Source organism: Dryas octopetala, chromosome 1, assembly GCF_963921425.1.
Source record: "Dryas octopetala chromosome 1, drDryOcto1.1, whole genome shotgun sequence".
Lineage (NCBI taxonomy): Eukaryota > Viridiplantae > Streptophyta > Magnoliopsida > Rosales > Rosaceae > Dryas > Dryas octopetala.
The window spans coordinates 30,698,570-30,715,655 of record NC_141366.1 but is presented as its reverse complement, the minus strand read 5'-3'; the positions used below and the strand labels follow the sequence as shown (position 1 = coordinate 30,715,655).

The following is a 17,086-nucleotide window of genomic DNA, read 5'->3' as shown; positions in this document are numbered from 1 at the left end:
TTACAAATTAATCATAATGGGACACGTATTGAGTTATAATGAAAAAAATAAAAAATTGATAAAAAAAATTGAATAACGAATGAAATTAACCAAACAATTAATTACGTGTCAAATTGTAATTTTGTAATTAGTTTATAAGGAGGAATGGCTCCTTATATAGGTAAGAAGCCAAGCATTTATGTTGTTAATTTGTATGAAGGTTTTGTCGAGGTGGGTTTTAGCACAGCAGTGGCTGATATTGGCTATTATTAGTAGCATTCATCATATCCAACAATTGAATGCAATGACAAAGAAAATAACCAGAAATCCATAATTGAGTTCACTCAGCCCAGTGCCATGTGAATAAGAACTCAACCCATATTCCCTATTATCTTGCAAATTATACTGGTTGATATTTTTTTCAAGCAAGTAGTATACTGACTAATTTATTTAGCTCACAAAAGAATTTAAATGCAAAGAAGAAATTGCACATATCACCCAGGGGATTGCTATGAGATAGCATCAGTTCTTTCCAGAATCACTTTTTCTATTCATTCTATTATTACTTGGGAATTAGAAAAACACATGTTTCATTAAGTGCTAGATAACATGATCAGACCACTCAGATCGATATGATTGAAGTATGGTCCATGGTTTTACTTGGAGTGTTGTCAAGCCTAAATGGGTCCTCATTCACTCCAACCAACCTTGCTGGGTTCCCAACTGCAGTAGTTCTTGGAAGTACATCTTTCAAAACAACTGCACCAGCACCAATCTTAGCACCCTCCCCAATCCTAACATTCCCTAACACATTGGTCCCTGCCCCTATTAGCACCCCATCCCCAATTTTTGGGTGCCTATCCCCAGACTCCTTGCCAGTTCCACCCAAAGTCACATTATGCAGAATTGACACATTGTTCCCTATCATGACTGTCTCTCCGATTACTACTCCGGTAGCATGATCAAGCAATATCCCACGTCCGATCTTGGCTCCGGGATGGATATCCACTGCAAACACCTCAGACACCCTATTCTGAATCCATAGTGCCAAAGCCTTCCTACTCTGTAACCATAGCTTATGTGCCACCCTATGAGCTTGGCATGCCAGGAAGCCTTTGTAGTTCAAGAAACAGTGCACGTAACTTGTGCATGCTGGGTCTCTCTCTTTCACTGCCTTCAAATCATCTTTAATGGCTTCCACAATTTCTTGATCTTCGTTGAGAACTCCAACAAAAACATCATAAAGGGAATTTACAGGCAGGCTAGAATTGCTCAGTTTAATTGCAAGGTGATTCACCAGCGCGCTGTCTAAAGAATTATGAGTCAAAATTGAAGTAAAATAGTATCTAGACAAGACAGGTTCTTGTTCAATATCCATACAAGCCTCCTCTCTCATTTTCATCCATATATAATCTTCCTTTGTGTCTTCTTCGTTGCGATCTTTGGTGACACTGACACTTCTGCGGGTTTGAGGGAATTTCTCTTGTTTTAGGTTAGTAGGTTTGTGTGAAACAAGATCTGTCAAACAGGGTCTGCAAAATTTCAAGTACTTGGAAACGGAATTGTCAAAACGAGGTTGATATGAGACTGAGAGATGGCCTGGAGTGGGTTGAGACGTTCTTGAATTGTCCACACATGTGGCCATTGTTTTGTGTGGTTTGTGAGAATAAATGGGGTTGATAGTTGCAAAGACAGATGAACCAACAAATGAAGTAGACATTGAGAGGCAAAGAGAGAGGTTTGGATATTTTTAGCTATGCAGAGTACATGGGAAACGTGGAAATATGTGAATAGATAGTGGTGGTGGATGTTGTAAAATGAGATGTCCAGTAAAAATATATAAGGAATGGAAATGGGAATTGAAAATATTTGACAGGGAAATGGGTTTGGATGTGGCATGCATTATGTCTGTATGGGAGTCCAAATGCAACTGAATCTCAGATCTCAAGTTGTGAAAATGCCATGAGTCTTCTTCACTCCAAATGACATATTCCTCTTCACCAATAGAGAAAAAGAGAGTACGATTCCAACAACATTAAGAAAAGTAGAAAAAGAGTTTAATCCCCAATTTTAGATGAAGATCCCCAAACTTGTACCAAAATGACCAAAAGCAATTGCAGAATTCGATTGGATAGCAATCTTGAATACTATTGTTGATCCTTAGGAATTTAAGCAGCTAGGTAGCGTAAACGCAGCCTTCTTTTATCTGCTTTCAGAGGGTTGAAATTCTTTTATTGACCATATATTAACTTTGATCCACACAGCACACAATGACACAAGTTTTTAGGTCGCTTTTCACACAAGATTCGAGTTTCTTAACCGAAGTTGAAACCCGACCACTTCTTTTTTCACTGAATAAAAGGTTTGAGATTGTTTTTCTCCAATTGACACATTACCAACAGAATTTCTCAACAGATCTATCCAGAAAGCAAAAAGAGGCCTACAAAATATACAATGATAAAAAAATCAACAATGCTGAATTAATTTGGAAATGACATTGCATGTTAGAAAGTGTATAAAGTTCTAATATGATTACATCAAAGAGAGAGTAAAAAGAATGCAAGGATATAAAGTACTAACTCTTTATCTCTACTCTTCAATTCCAATCCAAGGCCAGCAGTTTCTAATTTTCGTATAATATTCCTTACAACATACCCAAAACATAAGAATTTCAGGAAAGGGTCAAATGTAATCAATAAACTTGCTCCTGCCTCTGGTCACCCTACACAAAATGAACGTGAATCGTTGTGTTCTATTTCAGATACTTGTTCTTGGAAGAAATCCAGCACCTAACACGAAAAAGCCAACAACAAAAGTATTAAACAGGAAGATAGTAGCAAATATATTGAAGAAAGGTACATAGATGACCCCCCAAGAAACATGATAAAAACAAACATTTGGAAAGTTAGCTATGAGAACAGCAGGATGACAAGCATTAGGATGACAAGCATTAAGGATATGCATCACAAATTCACAATAACCAAAAAAGTTGTGTTTTGAAGATTGTAAAAACCATGAAGTGAAAATAATCATGAAGGACGAAATAGAGATTATTGAGCTTGGACTAGAAAATGGAGCAGGAATTTTTCACTTGTAAACCACAAGACAATTACACTTGAGAGATAATTGAGCTTGGACCACAGTGAAGTAGTAAAGCAAGACCATGCACATCAATTCCGACAGAAAGGGTATGTAAAACAGAGCTACAGCATTACATATAGGGATGTAAGTTTATTATCCACCATGCGTGACCAAAAACAGTTCATGTGAAAAGAATTAAAACATTCTAGCAATGGTTGAACAAAGGGAATGGGAATGGAGTAGACCAATTCCAGTATAATGCATGAGCAAAAAAATGGACATCAATTAAAAGAAAACATGAAAAAGCTTCTTATCAACCTGCATTCCAAATTCAAACACTTAATTTGTGTCAAATATTTTTATTTAGACATAGGAAATGATGATATTAATAAAAGGAAGCAACAATTTTCTGAGAGAAATCTACCTAAGCTGCTGCCCTGCTTCTTCACAGCTTGACCTCCACATCAACTCCAGCAGGAAGGTCAAGTTGCATCAACGAATCTATTGTTTGGGCTGTTGGGTAAAGAATATCAATGAGGCGTTGGTGGGTACGAATCTCAAAATGGAACCTTGCATCCTTGTGGACATGGGGTGATTTCAGAACACAGTAGATTCTCTTTTTGGTTGGTAAGGGCACGGGACCCATTGTTTTTGCGTTAGTGGTCCTTGCAGCATCCATTATCTGCTTGCAAGAATCCTCTATCAGAGGCACAAAGTAAGACCTAAGTTTAATCCTGATTTTCTGCTTGGGTGATACCTGAAAAAAGCAACACCTTTAGCTTATCAGAATACATGTGAAACTGTTAAAAATAGGGGGATAATTTTAATTTATAAGTATACTCAAATTAGACTTTTTCTTTTTAATTTTGAAATTCTATAGTCTAATTAGACAAATCAAGAATAGCAGTGTCAGGAGTCATCTAGCTGGTCCTCAACCACTAAGTTACTTATCTTCCATTCCAAACTGTCCCAGATAGATGGGTAATAAATCATTCTAACCAAACAGCCCCAATCCTACATGCAATCCATGATCAACTCTGTAAGGAATCAACTATGGAGCTCGATTTGCCACAAGCTCAAACTCTTCACATGTTGGAGGGTGTTGAAAGGTAAAAGAAAAGGTTGTGCCCCTCTACAATCTTTCTGTATTCTACTTTAAGATTAAACACCAGAATCTACATGCCCAATACACTACGCAATTATTCATTACTTAAAGTCCATTCCCAGGTCAGGTGTATCAACGAAAAGTCATAAGAAGTAAGGCAAAGCTCTATTCAACTGAATATGTAATGGCACAGTCAACAAAGTAGACTTTGGAGAAGATCGTTACAAATAAGGATCTCAGCATAGGACACCATTTACTCAAAAGCTCACTCAGGGACCAAGGCACAACCCAGGTCATACCAAACAACAAGAAAGCCATCCACTCAAGAAAAAAACAAAGTAAAAGTAAATGGCTGGGTGTTTCCCATCCATGTTATGTCTATACTCAATAACACAGCTAACGACAAATTTCTCCCTCCTCACCAAATTCTCAGCAGTATTAATTCTCTTTAAGCATCATTCCACCAAAGAATGCAGTCTTGCAAGAACATTAGCTCTCCAGTCTCCACACATTCCTTTATGGATGCCACACTTGCGCTAATATCCCCTCAACTCCTTACTAAAAGATAACATTAACCTTCTTACTTGACATCAATATACAAATTCGGAAGGGCTACTCATATATTTTCAGTCTGCATCACCTTATCCAATAGAGGCAGATTTGGACATGGTTTTAAGTATTGCATCAAAACTCCACTAAGAAAATAAATCTTTGACCACCACAGTTTTCTTGCAAATCCTTTAATCGTAGTTCAATTTAATTTCAAAATCAATCTACATGAGAAACTAGAATACTGAGTATAGTAGAAAATATCAAACATAATGTATATGATGCAAATTAATATAATTTTGCAGCTGATAAAAACAGCTAGCATTCAAGCAACTTACTTCACAGATTCATTTGCATCAAAGTTGTAGTTACACTGTGAAACAAAAGTCTTCTTCTGCATCTTTAATTAATGAAATTTAATCTTGTCTATTAGCCTCACAAGAAGCCAAAACACCAAGGAAAAAAACCTCTAGATGCATTTAAAATTACCAATTAATTTATGAACTTCAACACATCGCCTTAGTTTATTAAACATACAATGGTTTAGTGTGTGAACCTTTCTTTCTTTTTTATTCCTCAGTTCAAAATATCAAAATACTTAAACTTTTCAGATTTTGTTTCCCTTCTATAAGATACTGGCAATTATATATTAGTAATAGTAGACCTTATCTGCATCCCCACCGACACTGAGTGATGAAGTACTTGGAGTCTCGGAACTTCCAACCTAAATCACAGATAGTAAACATTAGATAGAAATGTAAAGAAAAATTAACACCATTTGATTAACAGAAATATAATGGTATAATAATTAAGATTCATTAGATAGCTGAGAAGAAGATGGTCTATAGAATATAAAGGAAGCTCGATTTCAATTCTATAACACTTCATGTTGTTCTGGTTTCAGAAAATAGATTTCAAAAAAAAAAATTCCAACAAACTAGACAATTAGGTAGAAAAGGCTAATTACAGCTAAAAAGAAAATGAAGTTCTTTCTATTTCAATGTTTTCTCAATCACCAAACAGAAAAATTACTCAATTTCAAGTGAGCTGCCAGGATAAGGTATGATAAATTTTCAAATTTTAAAGTCCTCAAAATAAAAATTGAACCCCACTGCTCAAAATATTTCTACATTCAACAATGAGTAAGAAAAAGGAGTGAAAATGATTCTTGTTTACCCACATTTTCTCAGCAGACAAACAGAACATTAGCAAATTGCAGGTTAAAAGAAAGGGAAATGAAAACAAATGGCAAGAAACACAAACCTCAGGTGTTTCTGGAGGTGGGACTAGGCTCTCTTGGGACTCCAAAACTTCAGGCGCAGCATAAACCCTAGTGGATGACTGTGAGGGTTTTATAGCTCTAAGCTTTGAGGCATTGTTTGCAGAGGGAAAAGAGAAAGAAGAGAGCTTTGGTTTATAGGAAGGAAATGGAGAAGAATGGGAGAGTGGAAGAGAAGGAATTAGGATTGCAGACATAGAAGAAACTGCCATGGAAGAAGGCCTCTGTTTGCTATCTCTCTCTCTCTCTTCCGTGTTTAGAAGAAGGCCTCTGTTTGCTTACTCTGCCTAGTGCCTAGAAGGCTAGAATTATCCAAAATATTTTTGTTTATTTTTATTTGACAGAAATAAAATGTCAGTTCATGAAATTACGATATTACCCCTATTCTGGGCTGGTGATAGGTTGGTATGTTGAAGCCCAATTGTGTTATAAGTGGGCTTGGGCTTCCCAATTTACCTAAACCAGAAAATATTTTCATGGGAAAATATCTAGAAATGTTTTCAGATAAATTTTGAGCAACTAACAATTGCTCAAAATTTATCTTCCCTTCAATAGTGAAAATGCAAGAGCTTTATATTTATTTTTCATTTGTCCTATTTCTTAATTTATTTGACGAATCTCATATGCTTTTGGGAGTGCTAGACTGCTAGTAAATAAAATCCCCCCTTCTTGCTATTTGGTATATTGATTTTTTTTTTTTAAGAAGAATTTTTGGTATATTGATTAAGGGCCCATATTTTTACAAAATAAGTCATAAAAAAATGAGAAGTTAGCACTTAGACATTGGTGTAAGAGTAAATGCTCTTTATCAATAATTTTGATTAAAGATCAACCACATCTGATCTTTCAAGATTGTGGTGTATGTATACAGGCTTCTAATTGTAGTTAGAGATTGAATAAAAACATCATAATCTTGCTAAAGATTGGAGATCAAATCCTAAAAATGCATGATTTTATAGGGAATTTGAGTACTCGAAAAAGGGTTTTAATTTTCTAATTTTATTACAAGATGGTGGCATAGTTATATAAATTTAGCTGAATTAATTAATTATGAATATGGTGAAAGTCATTAAAGTTGTACATGATCATCAGCCCATGTGCATACTTGACCAAGTTACCAACGAACTGAGAGAGAGAGAGAGAGAGAGAGAGAGAGAGAGAGAGAGAGAGAGAGAGAGAGAGAGAGAGAGAGAGAGCTGCTCAATCACAATGAAGACTTGGAGGCCATATATGACTGTTCATTTATTTTACATGGCTAGAAGGCCTACGATCACTATGAAATTAAGGCAAGTCAAAATGATTCAGCATGGGACTGTGAGCAAATGTGGAAGTGCTATCCATTCCTACTTTTTACTTGCTGCAGCAAAAAAAATTCGAGTAAATGCTAGAACACAAGCCTAGAAGTACTCACAAAATATCATATATCACGTAACAAATCTTATTTCTCAACTAGTCAACAAAAATTTTCCCAATTCTTAGTCAACAAATAACGTGGCGTAAATATTATAGTTATCAAATGATGTGTTAGCTCGTATATTAATATCTTAATGTTAATAAAAAATAAAGTTTAGACTGTACCCAAATTTGATGAGTGTAGCAATATAGTAGTAGTCATAACGTGGTATCTGACATGTCGGTATATTGCCCTTATTTGTAGATGGTAGAACTGTTAAGGTAAGAGTATAATTGTTTTAATAAAAAGCTTATGGTAATAATTTTTTTATTCTTGGACCATTTACTCCTCTTTTAACGATTTTATCATCTTAAAAGTTAAAACATAATAGAAATCTAATTTTGGACTTGATTGAAACAATTTCAAAACTATAAAGACTTGATTGAAAAAATTGAAATAATAGGGACAAAACTGAAACAATACCAAATTATAAGGATCAAAATGGTTGTTTGCCCTAAAAATAAATAACATTCAAGATTATTATTCTATGAGGCAATAACACCATGAGATATGGTGTTACAAATTTACCCAAATTGTAACACGTATACAATTATTAATGTCTAAAATAAAAACCTTTAATTTTAATAATTATACATGTGTCATAATTAAGTGGATGCGTAATTACACACAATAAGTTTTGGAAGATAGGCCTTAATTAATTACTGCTGTTGCTAGATTTTGAAGCCTAGAACCTAGCTTTGAAGCTAGGCTAACTGTAATTAACAAGATTGTAACTCCTTCCTAATAAAATTGATTTTAATTTATTAGAAAATTATCATAAATTAAGGTTAGCAAATTAAAGAAAATAAAAAAGAAAAAGACAATTTTTTCTATAATATATTTTTCTCTATAGTGCTAATTGGCAAGTAGCTACCTATTAAAATGAAGCAGTTTTTCAGACCAAAAAAAAATAAAATGAAGCAGTTTTGGACCCTATAATTTGAGGTGCGTGTGTAACGTGCGTGAACTGCTCTGTGCGTGTGAGCAATTTCTGAATCCTTAACCATATTTTCTCTAATGCTCATGCAAAGAGATACTGCAGCTACCTCTATATAATCAAATCCCATTTGAAATTTCAATCGGTTTTTTTCTTTTTCTTTTTATTTTTGTCAGTTTCACGATCAGCTAATTAAGAAAATTGCATAACCGCTCTTTGGCTTCTTCAGTGTGTTCATCTTTTTAACTTCTAAGCAAATTATGAACCCAAATATTAACTCCCCATTTAAGCATAAGTTTTGTCTTTGTTCTGCTTTTAGCACAAGTCTGTTTGATGCATGACTGACCCAAGTCTCTTTAAATTCCTTTGTTCATTTCCCATATATCTATTTTCGTGATCCTTAATTCCATAATTGTACTTCATCTTCTTTTTATATAGTATGATTCTTCTTATGGTATTCTCATACTTGGAGTCTCATCACAAGGACCTCAACAGACAACACACCACGCTCCTTCATTTATTGCCTTCACCTCTTTCACTCTTCTTCACCTTCAAAAAACTTGGGCACAAAGAAAAGTTCATCAAGACTTGTACAAAGAAGATTAGCGTTTTGTTTCATGCATTTGTTATCTTTTCTGGGTTTTAAAGCAATTTGAGACAGGGTCATGGAATTGGGTGCTTTTAGTGCTTTTGTTGGTGCTTTGGCATTGGCAATGGTTTTGTTGGGTGGGATTCAAGTGGGTTTCTCAGCAAGTGAAGCATATGCAAGGAATTATATTAGCTGGGATGATTTGGAGGTGGATGAGCATAAGGTGGGGTTAAACTCCAGAGATGAAAGCAATGGGACACGTGTCATTGTGGTTGACAAGAATGGAGGAGGAGATTCTCTCACAGTTCAAGGAGCAGTTGATATGGTTCCACAGCATAATACACAAAGAGTCAAAATCTACATTCTTCCAGGAATTTACAGGTCTATCTCTCAATGAATAACATTCATTTTACACTACTTTGTTGCATGTAAAGCAAGCCTCTCTTTCACTCTTTCTTGATCTTTGGCTATATATGAAATTCTGAGACTCAAATTGTTTCTGGAAACCCAAAAGGATTTTCAGGCTTTGCAGTTTTTGACAGTTTCTATTGTTTTGGGGGGTTGAGTTCAAAGCCATTTGAGCTATGTAGCCTACGTGGGTACTGGAAGTTACAAATGCTTTTAGTGGGGGTCTTCCAAGAAAAACTACCTATACAAGGCTTATGTGCTTTATTTGAGAGTTTAAATTAATCTTTACTTTCTTTTTTCTGTAAATTTATGCAGAGAGAAGGTACTTGTACCAATTTCCAAGCCATACATATCATTTATTGGGAACCAGAATCAAACTTCTGATACTGTAATTACTTGGAACAATAAGGCATCTGATATGGACAGTAATGGTTGTGAACTGGGAACATATAGAACAGCATCTGTGGCTGTAGAGGCCGATTACTTTTGCGCAACTGGGATCACTTTCGAGGTAATGATTAATAACGAACTTGGATGTAACATGTAACGCAATGAGAACAAATTAAAAAAATGAATTTCATGGAAATTGATCACAGAAATCATTCAGTAAGTAATTGGTATGCAATTTTAAGTGGTGGTTGCAGAACACTGTGGTTGCAGTGCCTGGAGGATATGGTATGCAAGCAGTAGCTCTCAGAGTTGCAGGTGATAAAGCCATGTTCTACAGAGTGAGGGTGTTGGGGGCACAGGATACACTCTTAGATGAGACTGGATCACACTACTTCTACTATTGTCACATTCAAGGAAGTGTGGACTTCATATTTGGCAGATCAAGATCACTCTACCAGGTACAATATTTGCATGTCTAGCATTAATTTCTATATATAGCTTGCACTTCAAGTTTCTTCATGATTCTGATGCTTGAATTTGGTCCTTGTCACCAGGACTGTGTTATTCAATCAACAGCTAAGAACTCTGGAGCAATAGCAGCTCATCACAGGGACTCACCAAATGAAGATACAGGGTTCTCTTTTGTAAACTGCAAAATCATTGGATCAGGCAACATCTACTTGGGAAGGGCTTGGGGAACTTATTCAAGAGCAATATATGCCTACTGTCATATTGACAATATAATAACTCCCTCAGGATGGAGTGACTGGAACTACCCATCCAGGCAAAAGTATTTACAACCTCTCTTAGATTGCCTCTTAATAGTTTCTTGAAAATGTTGAAAGTCATAAGCATCTAATGGAACAGAAATTTGTGCATTTACAGGACTGTGGAATTTGGAGAATACCAATGCCGGGGCGGAGGAGCAGATAGAAGAGGTAGGGTGCCATGGTTGAAGTATTTCAGCTACGAGGAGATAAGGCCTTTTCTGGATACCAAATTCATATATGGAGAGCAATGGCTTAGACTATAGAATTGTTCATTATTCTCTTTTATTTTTTTTCTATCTTCATTCTTTCCTACTTTCCTCCACGTCTGTGCAATTGTGCAAATAGGCTAAATATACAAGTCAAGGAAATTGAGTGTATTTTTTCCCCTTACCTATGTATTAAAAGTGTAAATGACAAGGTGACCTTAAAGATGTACGTTCAAACAGGATGTCACTTGTTAAAAATGTGTTCAAATATCAACCCATGCCTATTAATATCATAATGTAAATATATATATTCAACAGTTTGGTCCACCCTCCAACACCATATAAGATGAGATAAATCAAAAACACATGCATTCTATGCCAAGTATACGCACACAAGTATAAAACGGATAATTATTTCAACACGTTTCTGACACTTCATTTTCAGATTATTTTTTAAGTTATAAACAACATGGAGACAAGAAAAGAATTATTTAACATTACAAGAGTCTTCGGAATTTTTGGTACAAGTTACAAGCAGAAGTACATGAACGAGGTCACTAAACTCATTGTGAGGCTTCTAACTAAGGAACTGAATTCTAATGCAATCATTGAAAACCAGAAAAATAAAATCATAAGACTCTAATCCCATTACTGTACACCCATGAAGGCCACCAACTCAAATCAATGCAGTGAGCTTCTCCAACATCTCTGTGTTAACTATTTACAGACATCCTAAGTGAGAGAGAGACTTTCAACATTAGCCAACAACACTAACATCATTTAACTGTCACAATTTAAGGGGAACCGACTCAAGTTGGACATCTTATGATGCCACTTCTATGATTTCTACTGCTTTAGGGCTCTGCCTAGAAGTTTCAAACACCTCCATGCCTTCTTGGCCCTCATTATCACCATTGTTGTCATCTTTGTCATTATCACCATTGTTGTCATCTTTGTCATCATCACCATTGTTGTCAACTTTGATGTCATCATCATCATTACTTTGGGCATCCTGTACATTACCACAACTGTCATTAGCATCAACACCTTCAGTACCAATGTTTTTTAATGATGGTGACTTCTTATGATTGACCAAGTCCATATTTTCAGGAGCATCAGAACTGACTGATGCAGCCAAGTTCAGTTTTTCCTCTTCCATATGTTTAGTACTACAAGGAACTTCAATATGTGACAAAGCAAAACCACAAGAGTCGACATCTTTGACAGCAGTGGACGACACAAGGGGCCTAGTGCATGAGCTAATTTTTGAAGATATGGTTGAAAGTACACCAGGCTTTGCTTCAACATCAACCCACTGGTCCCCCAACCAATCTCTGGATATTCTTAGATCCCTTTTGTGCATGTTCAAGAGTAAGTTTTCACCTGATACCACCACAGTAATTGCATTATAACAAAGGAAAGAAAGCAAATTTAGGGAAAAAAATGTAACAGGAACATAAAGGAAGAGATAAAACCATATCGATTTTCTACTAAGCATACCTGGAAAGAAAACTTGAAAATTATCTTCACAGCTGCCGATTCCAGTTATAATCCCTTCCCACCAGCCATCGCTCCACCATGCATCAATTGCAGCCCCAACCTCGAGAGCAAGGTCCATTTGCTCCTTAGGAGGGGCTGGCCGGATCATTGGGCGGCCTAGACGCCTCATGCCAAGCTTATCAGGCATAGCCAGTCTAAGAGCTGGGATCCATTCCTACAAGTTGGAGAGTTAGAGTCACGCCTCCAGAATACAGTTCAGGACCCAAAGGAAATCAAGAAAACACAGAACAATCACTCAAGAGAACAGAATAGTTTATGTGGTCTGATTTAGCCTATGCCTACAGGCAACAAGGAACAAAAACAAAATGCACAGGGAGCTCCATCTCTCTCATAACAAAAAGGCCGTTACACCCAAAAATAGGACCATCTTTCTAAACTGTAACCCTAAACTAAGAACACGAGTTTACCTTTAAAAGTTTTAAACTGACTGGATCAAAATGGTTTAAATCCTGTACATCCGGATGATGTCAGGTCACAAGGGGCTTATGTTGGGGTCAATGCAACCAGTAATGTTCAAGACACACCATCATAAAAGAGTGAAGCTTAGCTCACTTTGCAATGTAAGAGTTCAGAATGCAAAGATAAAGAGGAGATACTCCAGAGTTAACGTTATTAGCAAGAGAGAGATGCACGCAACTTTAAAATCTAAAGGGATGTACAAAGAAAGAATAGTGAAGATATATGTGGAATTAAAACTACAATGAACAGCTGATTAAAATAGAATCTTGAATGGAAATCATGTATGTCTACCCAAAATGTTGGGTACCTAATTAGACACAACGTTAACATTTTACACCACAACTTATAGTTCAACCCATACAGTAAACAAAGAAGAGAGTATATCAGTGGCAAAGCATACCTCAAGATTGCCACATCCTTCCTCATCTTGCAAATCATCATATTGGACTTTCATCTGTTTTCGTGATATCTGCAAGACTGTACACCTAAACCAGCAGCCTCGAATGCCACTATCTTGGCATAGCAATTCTATCTTTTCATCAACCTTAAAGAGTGGGGTATACCAAGGCTGACAATCCAGAAGCTTCATGGAAAAAAACTTCCTGTCTAGGAAACCATAATTTGAGTTCTGAGAAGGTCCATATGTCATCATCTGGCTATCGCTAGTAGAACTTCTCGCTCTTGAACGATCAGTTGCAAACCTCTGACATGGCCTTCCACTTCTAGTCCTCTTATTTCCCAGCTTTACATAGTCACTTGGGTCCAATTCATCTTCTTCTCCAATCAGACTATCACTTATAAACTCAGATTTTGGTAAAATGTCTGGACCCAAACAAGAGAGAATTGGCTGATCAAAATACCCATGCATTTTACTCAAATCAAATGGCTTCACCCTGTTACTTCTAAACTGCCTACAGCAAAGATGTACTCTGGCCAATAAAGCCTGAGGAAACACAGCTAAGCATTTTTCAAAATGTTCACGAGTTAAGACTGTTGCGGGACCATCAACACATTCTGCACTAATGACCTGCACATAGGGAGTGATGAAAACTTCCTTTGGGTGAGGATTTCGTAGAGGAGTTACCCCCTTGACTTCCTGATTATGGTGAAACCATCTCACTTTGACCTTTTTCTGACCCCTCTTGTCTTCATACATATCTTCCAAATAAGCAACATAGTGATTTTCTCCCTTTGCCATGACAAAGACAAACGACTTAATCTGGATGCAAGAGGGAGAAAAACAATCAGAGGAAAAGAATTACAATTGACAGTAAAACTCAGAGTAGCAAGTTGATTCCATCATTTACAGAATGCAAGTGTGCATTAGTGATTAGACCAACAGGTACACATCAAGGAAATCTTCAACAAAACACCTTGATTCTTAGTCTTTTAAGAATGAACTAAGTCCCCAGAAGTTCATGCATCAATATATCAAACTTGGATCAGGTGCAATTACAAAAGGTTATAAAGCATATTATACATGCAATGCATTAATAGGCATCACGAGGCAACTAGTGTCTCTATCACATAATTGTGACTTGTGCTTGAGTGTTTTATTAAAAGCAACCACAGTTCACTGTAACAAAATAAAGACAATCTTCTCTTTATCTTTTAAGTAATCTTTGAAATTTGAATAAGGAAATGCTTCATTGCATGAATGTAATGTCTTTGAAGTACTCATGTGGAGAATATACTTTAACTTAGATATTAATGCAATAATAATAAAATTTTACAAGTAATGTCAGAGCAATTGTTTCAGGAATGGTTGATTTTTCCTGCCGCACTTCTTGCATAATTTCATTTTAAATATTTAATGTAAGATTATATAAAAGTCTGAGAGTTTAAGCGAGGAGATCTATGCCTTGTACAGTTGCACCTCATGCACTTGAAATTCAAACACCTCACAAATGCATTTCCACTTCAACCAGAAAATTCTTACCGCAATTGTAATCCCATCCCTACAGAATGCCGGGAAATGCTTGAGCTGTTTACCACATGTCCATGCAACACCTGACCAAACAATGTCAGGATTGTGTCCCTTGAACTTGAAGTTCTTCGAAAGATGGCCCTGATACATAGGTTTCAAAGTCAGTTGTCAGACAAAGATTGAAAGCATAATAAGTTCAAAGCAATACTTATATAGAAAAGGACAAGAGAATCACCGAGTCCTTGGGTACTTGGGTCTGTGGACCACTAACTCCATTCAGTGGATATTCAGGAGTCCCTAAAGCTTGTGATGAATCATGTTGAGGTGATTCTGTCATCAAATAACGTATCAAAGTAATAATATTTTAGTTACACATTCCCCTCATTTCTTGCAAATACAGTAAAAGGGTATAAGCTACTACGTATGAATATTGATTTTCAGAATAGTAACGGTATACTAATATCCATAAGTGGTGGAACATATTTAATATTTCTTATCAGCCACTCAAACTATCAATTCATTTGATACTAGCCTGTATGGAAAAGTCAAAATATTGCCTTACAACATATTTCATGGTTCTTAAATCTCCAGAGCCATCAAAGCATTGTTTTGACAATGGCAAAGGTAAGCCTACATCTTATAGACACTATAAGGAACTGAAAATTACATAGGACAACACATACCGGACAGATCTCCATGAAGATGTTGCTTTGACAGCATAGATGTAAGCCAATCCACAACCTCCCTTCTTGACCTCCATTTGAAGTTAGCATTGGTGGAGCTTTCCTTTCCGTGCACTTGCAAAAATTCCTCAGCTACAACATAGAACATGTGCCTAACACTCCTCTCAGTACCCACAACTGCAAGGATGGATTCTCCGGCAGAATCCTTCAAGAAATAGTGAACCACACGGTTGCCCCTCTCCTGCGAAACAAAGTGCTCTTTCCACTCCACGAAACAAGGACCATTTCCAGACATTTTGACAGAATGCACAAAGAGGGTTTAACAAAACACCAGAAACCTACTTGAATTTCTAATTACATAGCTCAAGATGCCTAAATGAAAGAAAGAAAAAAGGTCCTGACTGCACTGCCTAAATGGTAACAATGAAGTAATTTTCAGACCAAAAGCTTCAATCTTGCAATCATTTATTACCTTAGCCTAGGAATAAATATAATATATCTCCCCAAGTTGGAACACCTCTAGCAAACAAGAAAAATTGGTATATGAAAAACTAACCAGAATATAGAAAAGCTTAGGGCTTGGAAACCTAAGCAGATCAAAAGCCCTGACTTTATAGCTGAAAATGCCCCCAAATAGATGGAAAAAGTTTCCAAAACCACACCCAATTTGTTCAATTATCTTCAAAATCAGCAACCAGGGATCATCAGGAGGCCTATACCATTCAATCAAGGCACACTTTAATCACTACTAACTCTACCTTGAAACCAAACCTTGTAAGAAGTCAAACCAACAAGAACTGGGTACATGAAAAAACTTCGCCAAAGCCACAAAGACCTGTTCTTTGATGGTCTAAAGGCGGATCTGAACCCCCTGTACTCAATACGACTCAATCTCAGCTTGAAAGCCCCAAAGAGGCACAAAGACATTGCCTTGACTACTTCTTCCAAGAGAATTGGAAAAAGAAAAAAAAAAAAAATGAAATGGGTATCTTAGTTTGAACCAAAAGAGAAACTTATGCTTACAAAAAAGGAGCTGCAAAAGCTTAAGCTTATTTGATAGAACAGACTAGGTGATGTTGGTGTGGGAGGGTTTTAAGAGAAGGGTGAGAAGAGAAAGCTTTGCGTTTGTTTTGGTGAGTACGTGGGAGAGTAGAGAAAGAGAGGGACTAGAGGAGGCGAAGATGAAGGAAGAGAAGGAGAAAAAAAAAGATTTCTTGAAGAAGCCATAGACATGGAAAGCGTGAGAGTTGCAGAGCTTTGGAAACGTATGTGCAGCTATTGAACAGAGGGACTAGTTGAACAAGAAAAAGGTAAACTATTTGTTAAATTAAAAATATGTTTATAATTCGTACCAAAAAAGAAAAATTGTAATTTACTTCTTGCTTTTAATTTTTTTTTTAGTCAAATTCTTGCATTTAATTTTGGGTGAAGAGGTAGGTGCTGGTGGAGGAGGTTGGATTGTTTACTACGACGAACTGGTTCAACACAACCCACGACACCATTGGGGCCAGTCCATTTATCCAATGGGTAGGCCCATGAAGGAGTTCTTTTCAGAATCATCCATCTCCACTCTGGATTACAAGGCCCAGTGGCCCACTATTAGTGTAGGTGCAACTTGGGTATGGGTATGGATATCACCATGGCAAATATACCCGCGGAGACCCGACCTTTTTTATTCTGACTCTTCACTCTTTTTTTAGCATTTGAAACT

The 17,086-nt window shown here is 36.5% G+C and overlaps 3 protein-coding genes and 1 pseudogene across 3 annotated transcripts; 1 reads left to right on the top strand and 3 right to left on the bottom strand.

The window, feature by feature from the left end:
• Positions 1 to 579: 579 nt before the first annotated feature.
• On the bottom strand, positions 580 to 2,029 carry LOC147299707 (serine acetyltransferase 1, chloroplastic pseudogene; annotated as a pseudogene).
• Positions 2,030 to 2,455: 426 nt separating this feature from the next.
• LOC147299706 (Ribosomal protein S10p/S20e family protein) lies at positions 2,456 to 6,265 on the bottom strand. Its single transcript, XM_086229982.1, has 4 exons — positions 5,978 to 6,265; positions 5,379 to 5,438; positions 3,485 to 3,817; positions 2,456 to 2,768 (listed from the first exon to the last, which is right to left on the bottom strand). The coding sequence occupies exons 1-3, from the start codon at positions 6,203 to 6,205 to the stop codon at positions 3,506 to 3,508; spliced, it is 600 nt and encodes a 199-aa protein (XP_086086108.1). The 5' UTR covers positions 6,206 to 6,265; the 3' UTR covers positions 2,456 to 2,768; positions 3,485 to 3,505.
• Positions 6,266 to 9,048: 2,783 nt separating this feature from the next.
• Positions 9,049 to 10,803, top strand: QRT1 (Pectin lyase-like superfamily protein). Its single transcript, XM_086229850.1, has 5 exons — positions 9,049 to 9,353; positions 9,696 to 9,891; positions 10,025 to 10,228; positions 10,325 to 10,560; positions 10,656 to 10,803. The coding sequence occupies exons 1-5, from the start codon at positions 9,049 to 9,051 to the stop codon at positions 10,801 to 10,803; spliced, it is 1,089 nt and encodes a 362-aa protein (XP_086085976.1).
• A 354-nt stretch (positions 10,804 to 11,157) lies between these two features.
• On the bottom strand, positions 11,158 to 16,676 carry LOC147299704 (uncharacterized). Its single transcript, XM_086229184.1, has 6 exons — positions 15,376 to 16,676; positions 14,928 to 15,022; positions 14,705 to 14,833; positions 13,166 to 13,984; positions 12,247 to 12,460; positions 11,158 to 12,129 (listed from the first exon to the last, which is right to left on the bottom strand). Exons 1-6 carry the CDS (start codon positions 15,668 to 15,670, stop codon positions 11,570 to 11,572), a joined length of 2,112 nt encoding a protein of 703 aa, XP_086085310.1. The 5' UTR covers positions 15,671 to 16,676; the 3' UTR covers positions 11,158 to 11,569.
• Between the last annotated feature and the right edge of the window lie 410 nt (positions 16,677 to 17,086).

Bases quoted from the DNA above. Each gene is read 5' to 3' on its own strand.
- QRT1 (XM_086229850.1), top strand. From the start codon at position 9,049: ATGGAATTGGGTGCTTTTAGTGCTTTTGTTGGTGCTTTGGCATTGGCA. The intron at 9,354-9,695 runs GTCTATCTCTCA...AAATTTATGCAG, and splicing joins ATTCTTCCAGGAATTTACAG to AGAGAAGGTACTTGTACCAA. The intron at 10,229-10,324 runs GTACAATATTTG...CCTTGTCACCAG, and splicing joins GATCAAGATCACTCTACCAG to GACTGTGTTATTCAATCAAC.
- LOC147299704 (XM_086229184.1), bottom strand. From the start codon at position 15,670: ATGTCTGGAAATGGTCCTTGTTTCGTGGAGTGGAAAGAGCACTTTGTT. The intron at 15,023-15,375 runs GTATGTGTTGTC...ATTTGATGACAG, and splicing joins TCTTCATGGAGATCTGTCCG to AATCACCTCAACATGATTCA. The intron at 12,130-12,246 runs GTATGCTTAGTA...TGGTGGTATCAG, and splicing joins TTTTCAAGTTTTCTTTCCAG to GTGAAAACTTACTCTTGAAC.
- LOC147299706 (XM_086229982.1), bottom strand. From the start codon at position 6,205: ATGGCAGTTTCTTCTATGTCTGCAATCCTAATTCCTTCTCTTCCACTC. The intron at 5,439-5,977 runs GTTTGTGTTTCT...TCTGTGATTTAG, and splicing joins CACCTCCAGAAACACCTGAG to GTTGGAAGTTCCGAGACTCC. The intron at 3,818-5,378 runs GTCTACTATTAC...TGCTTTTTTCAG, and splicing joins TCGGTGGGGATGCAGATAAG to GTATCACCCAAGCAGAAAAT.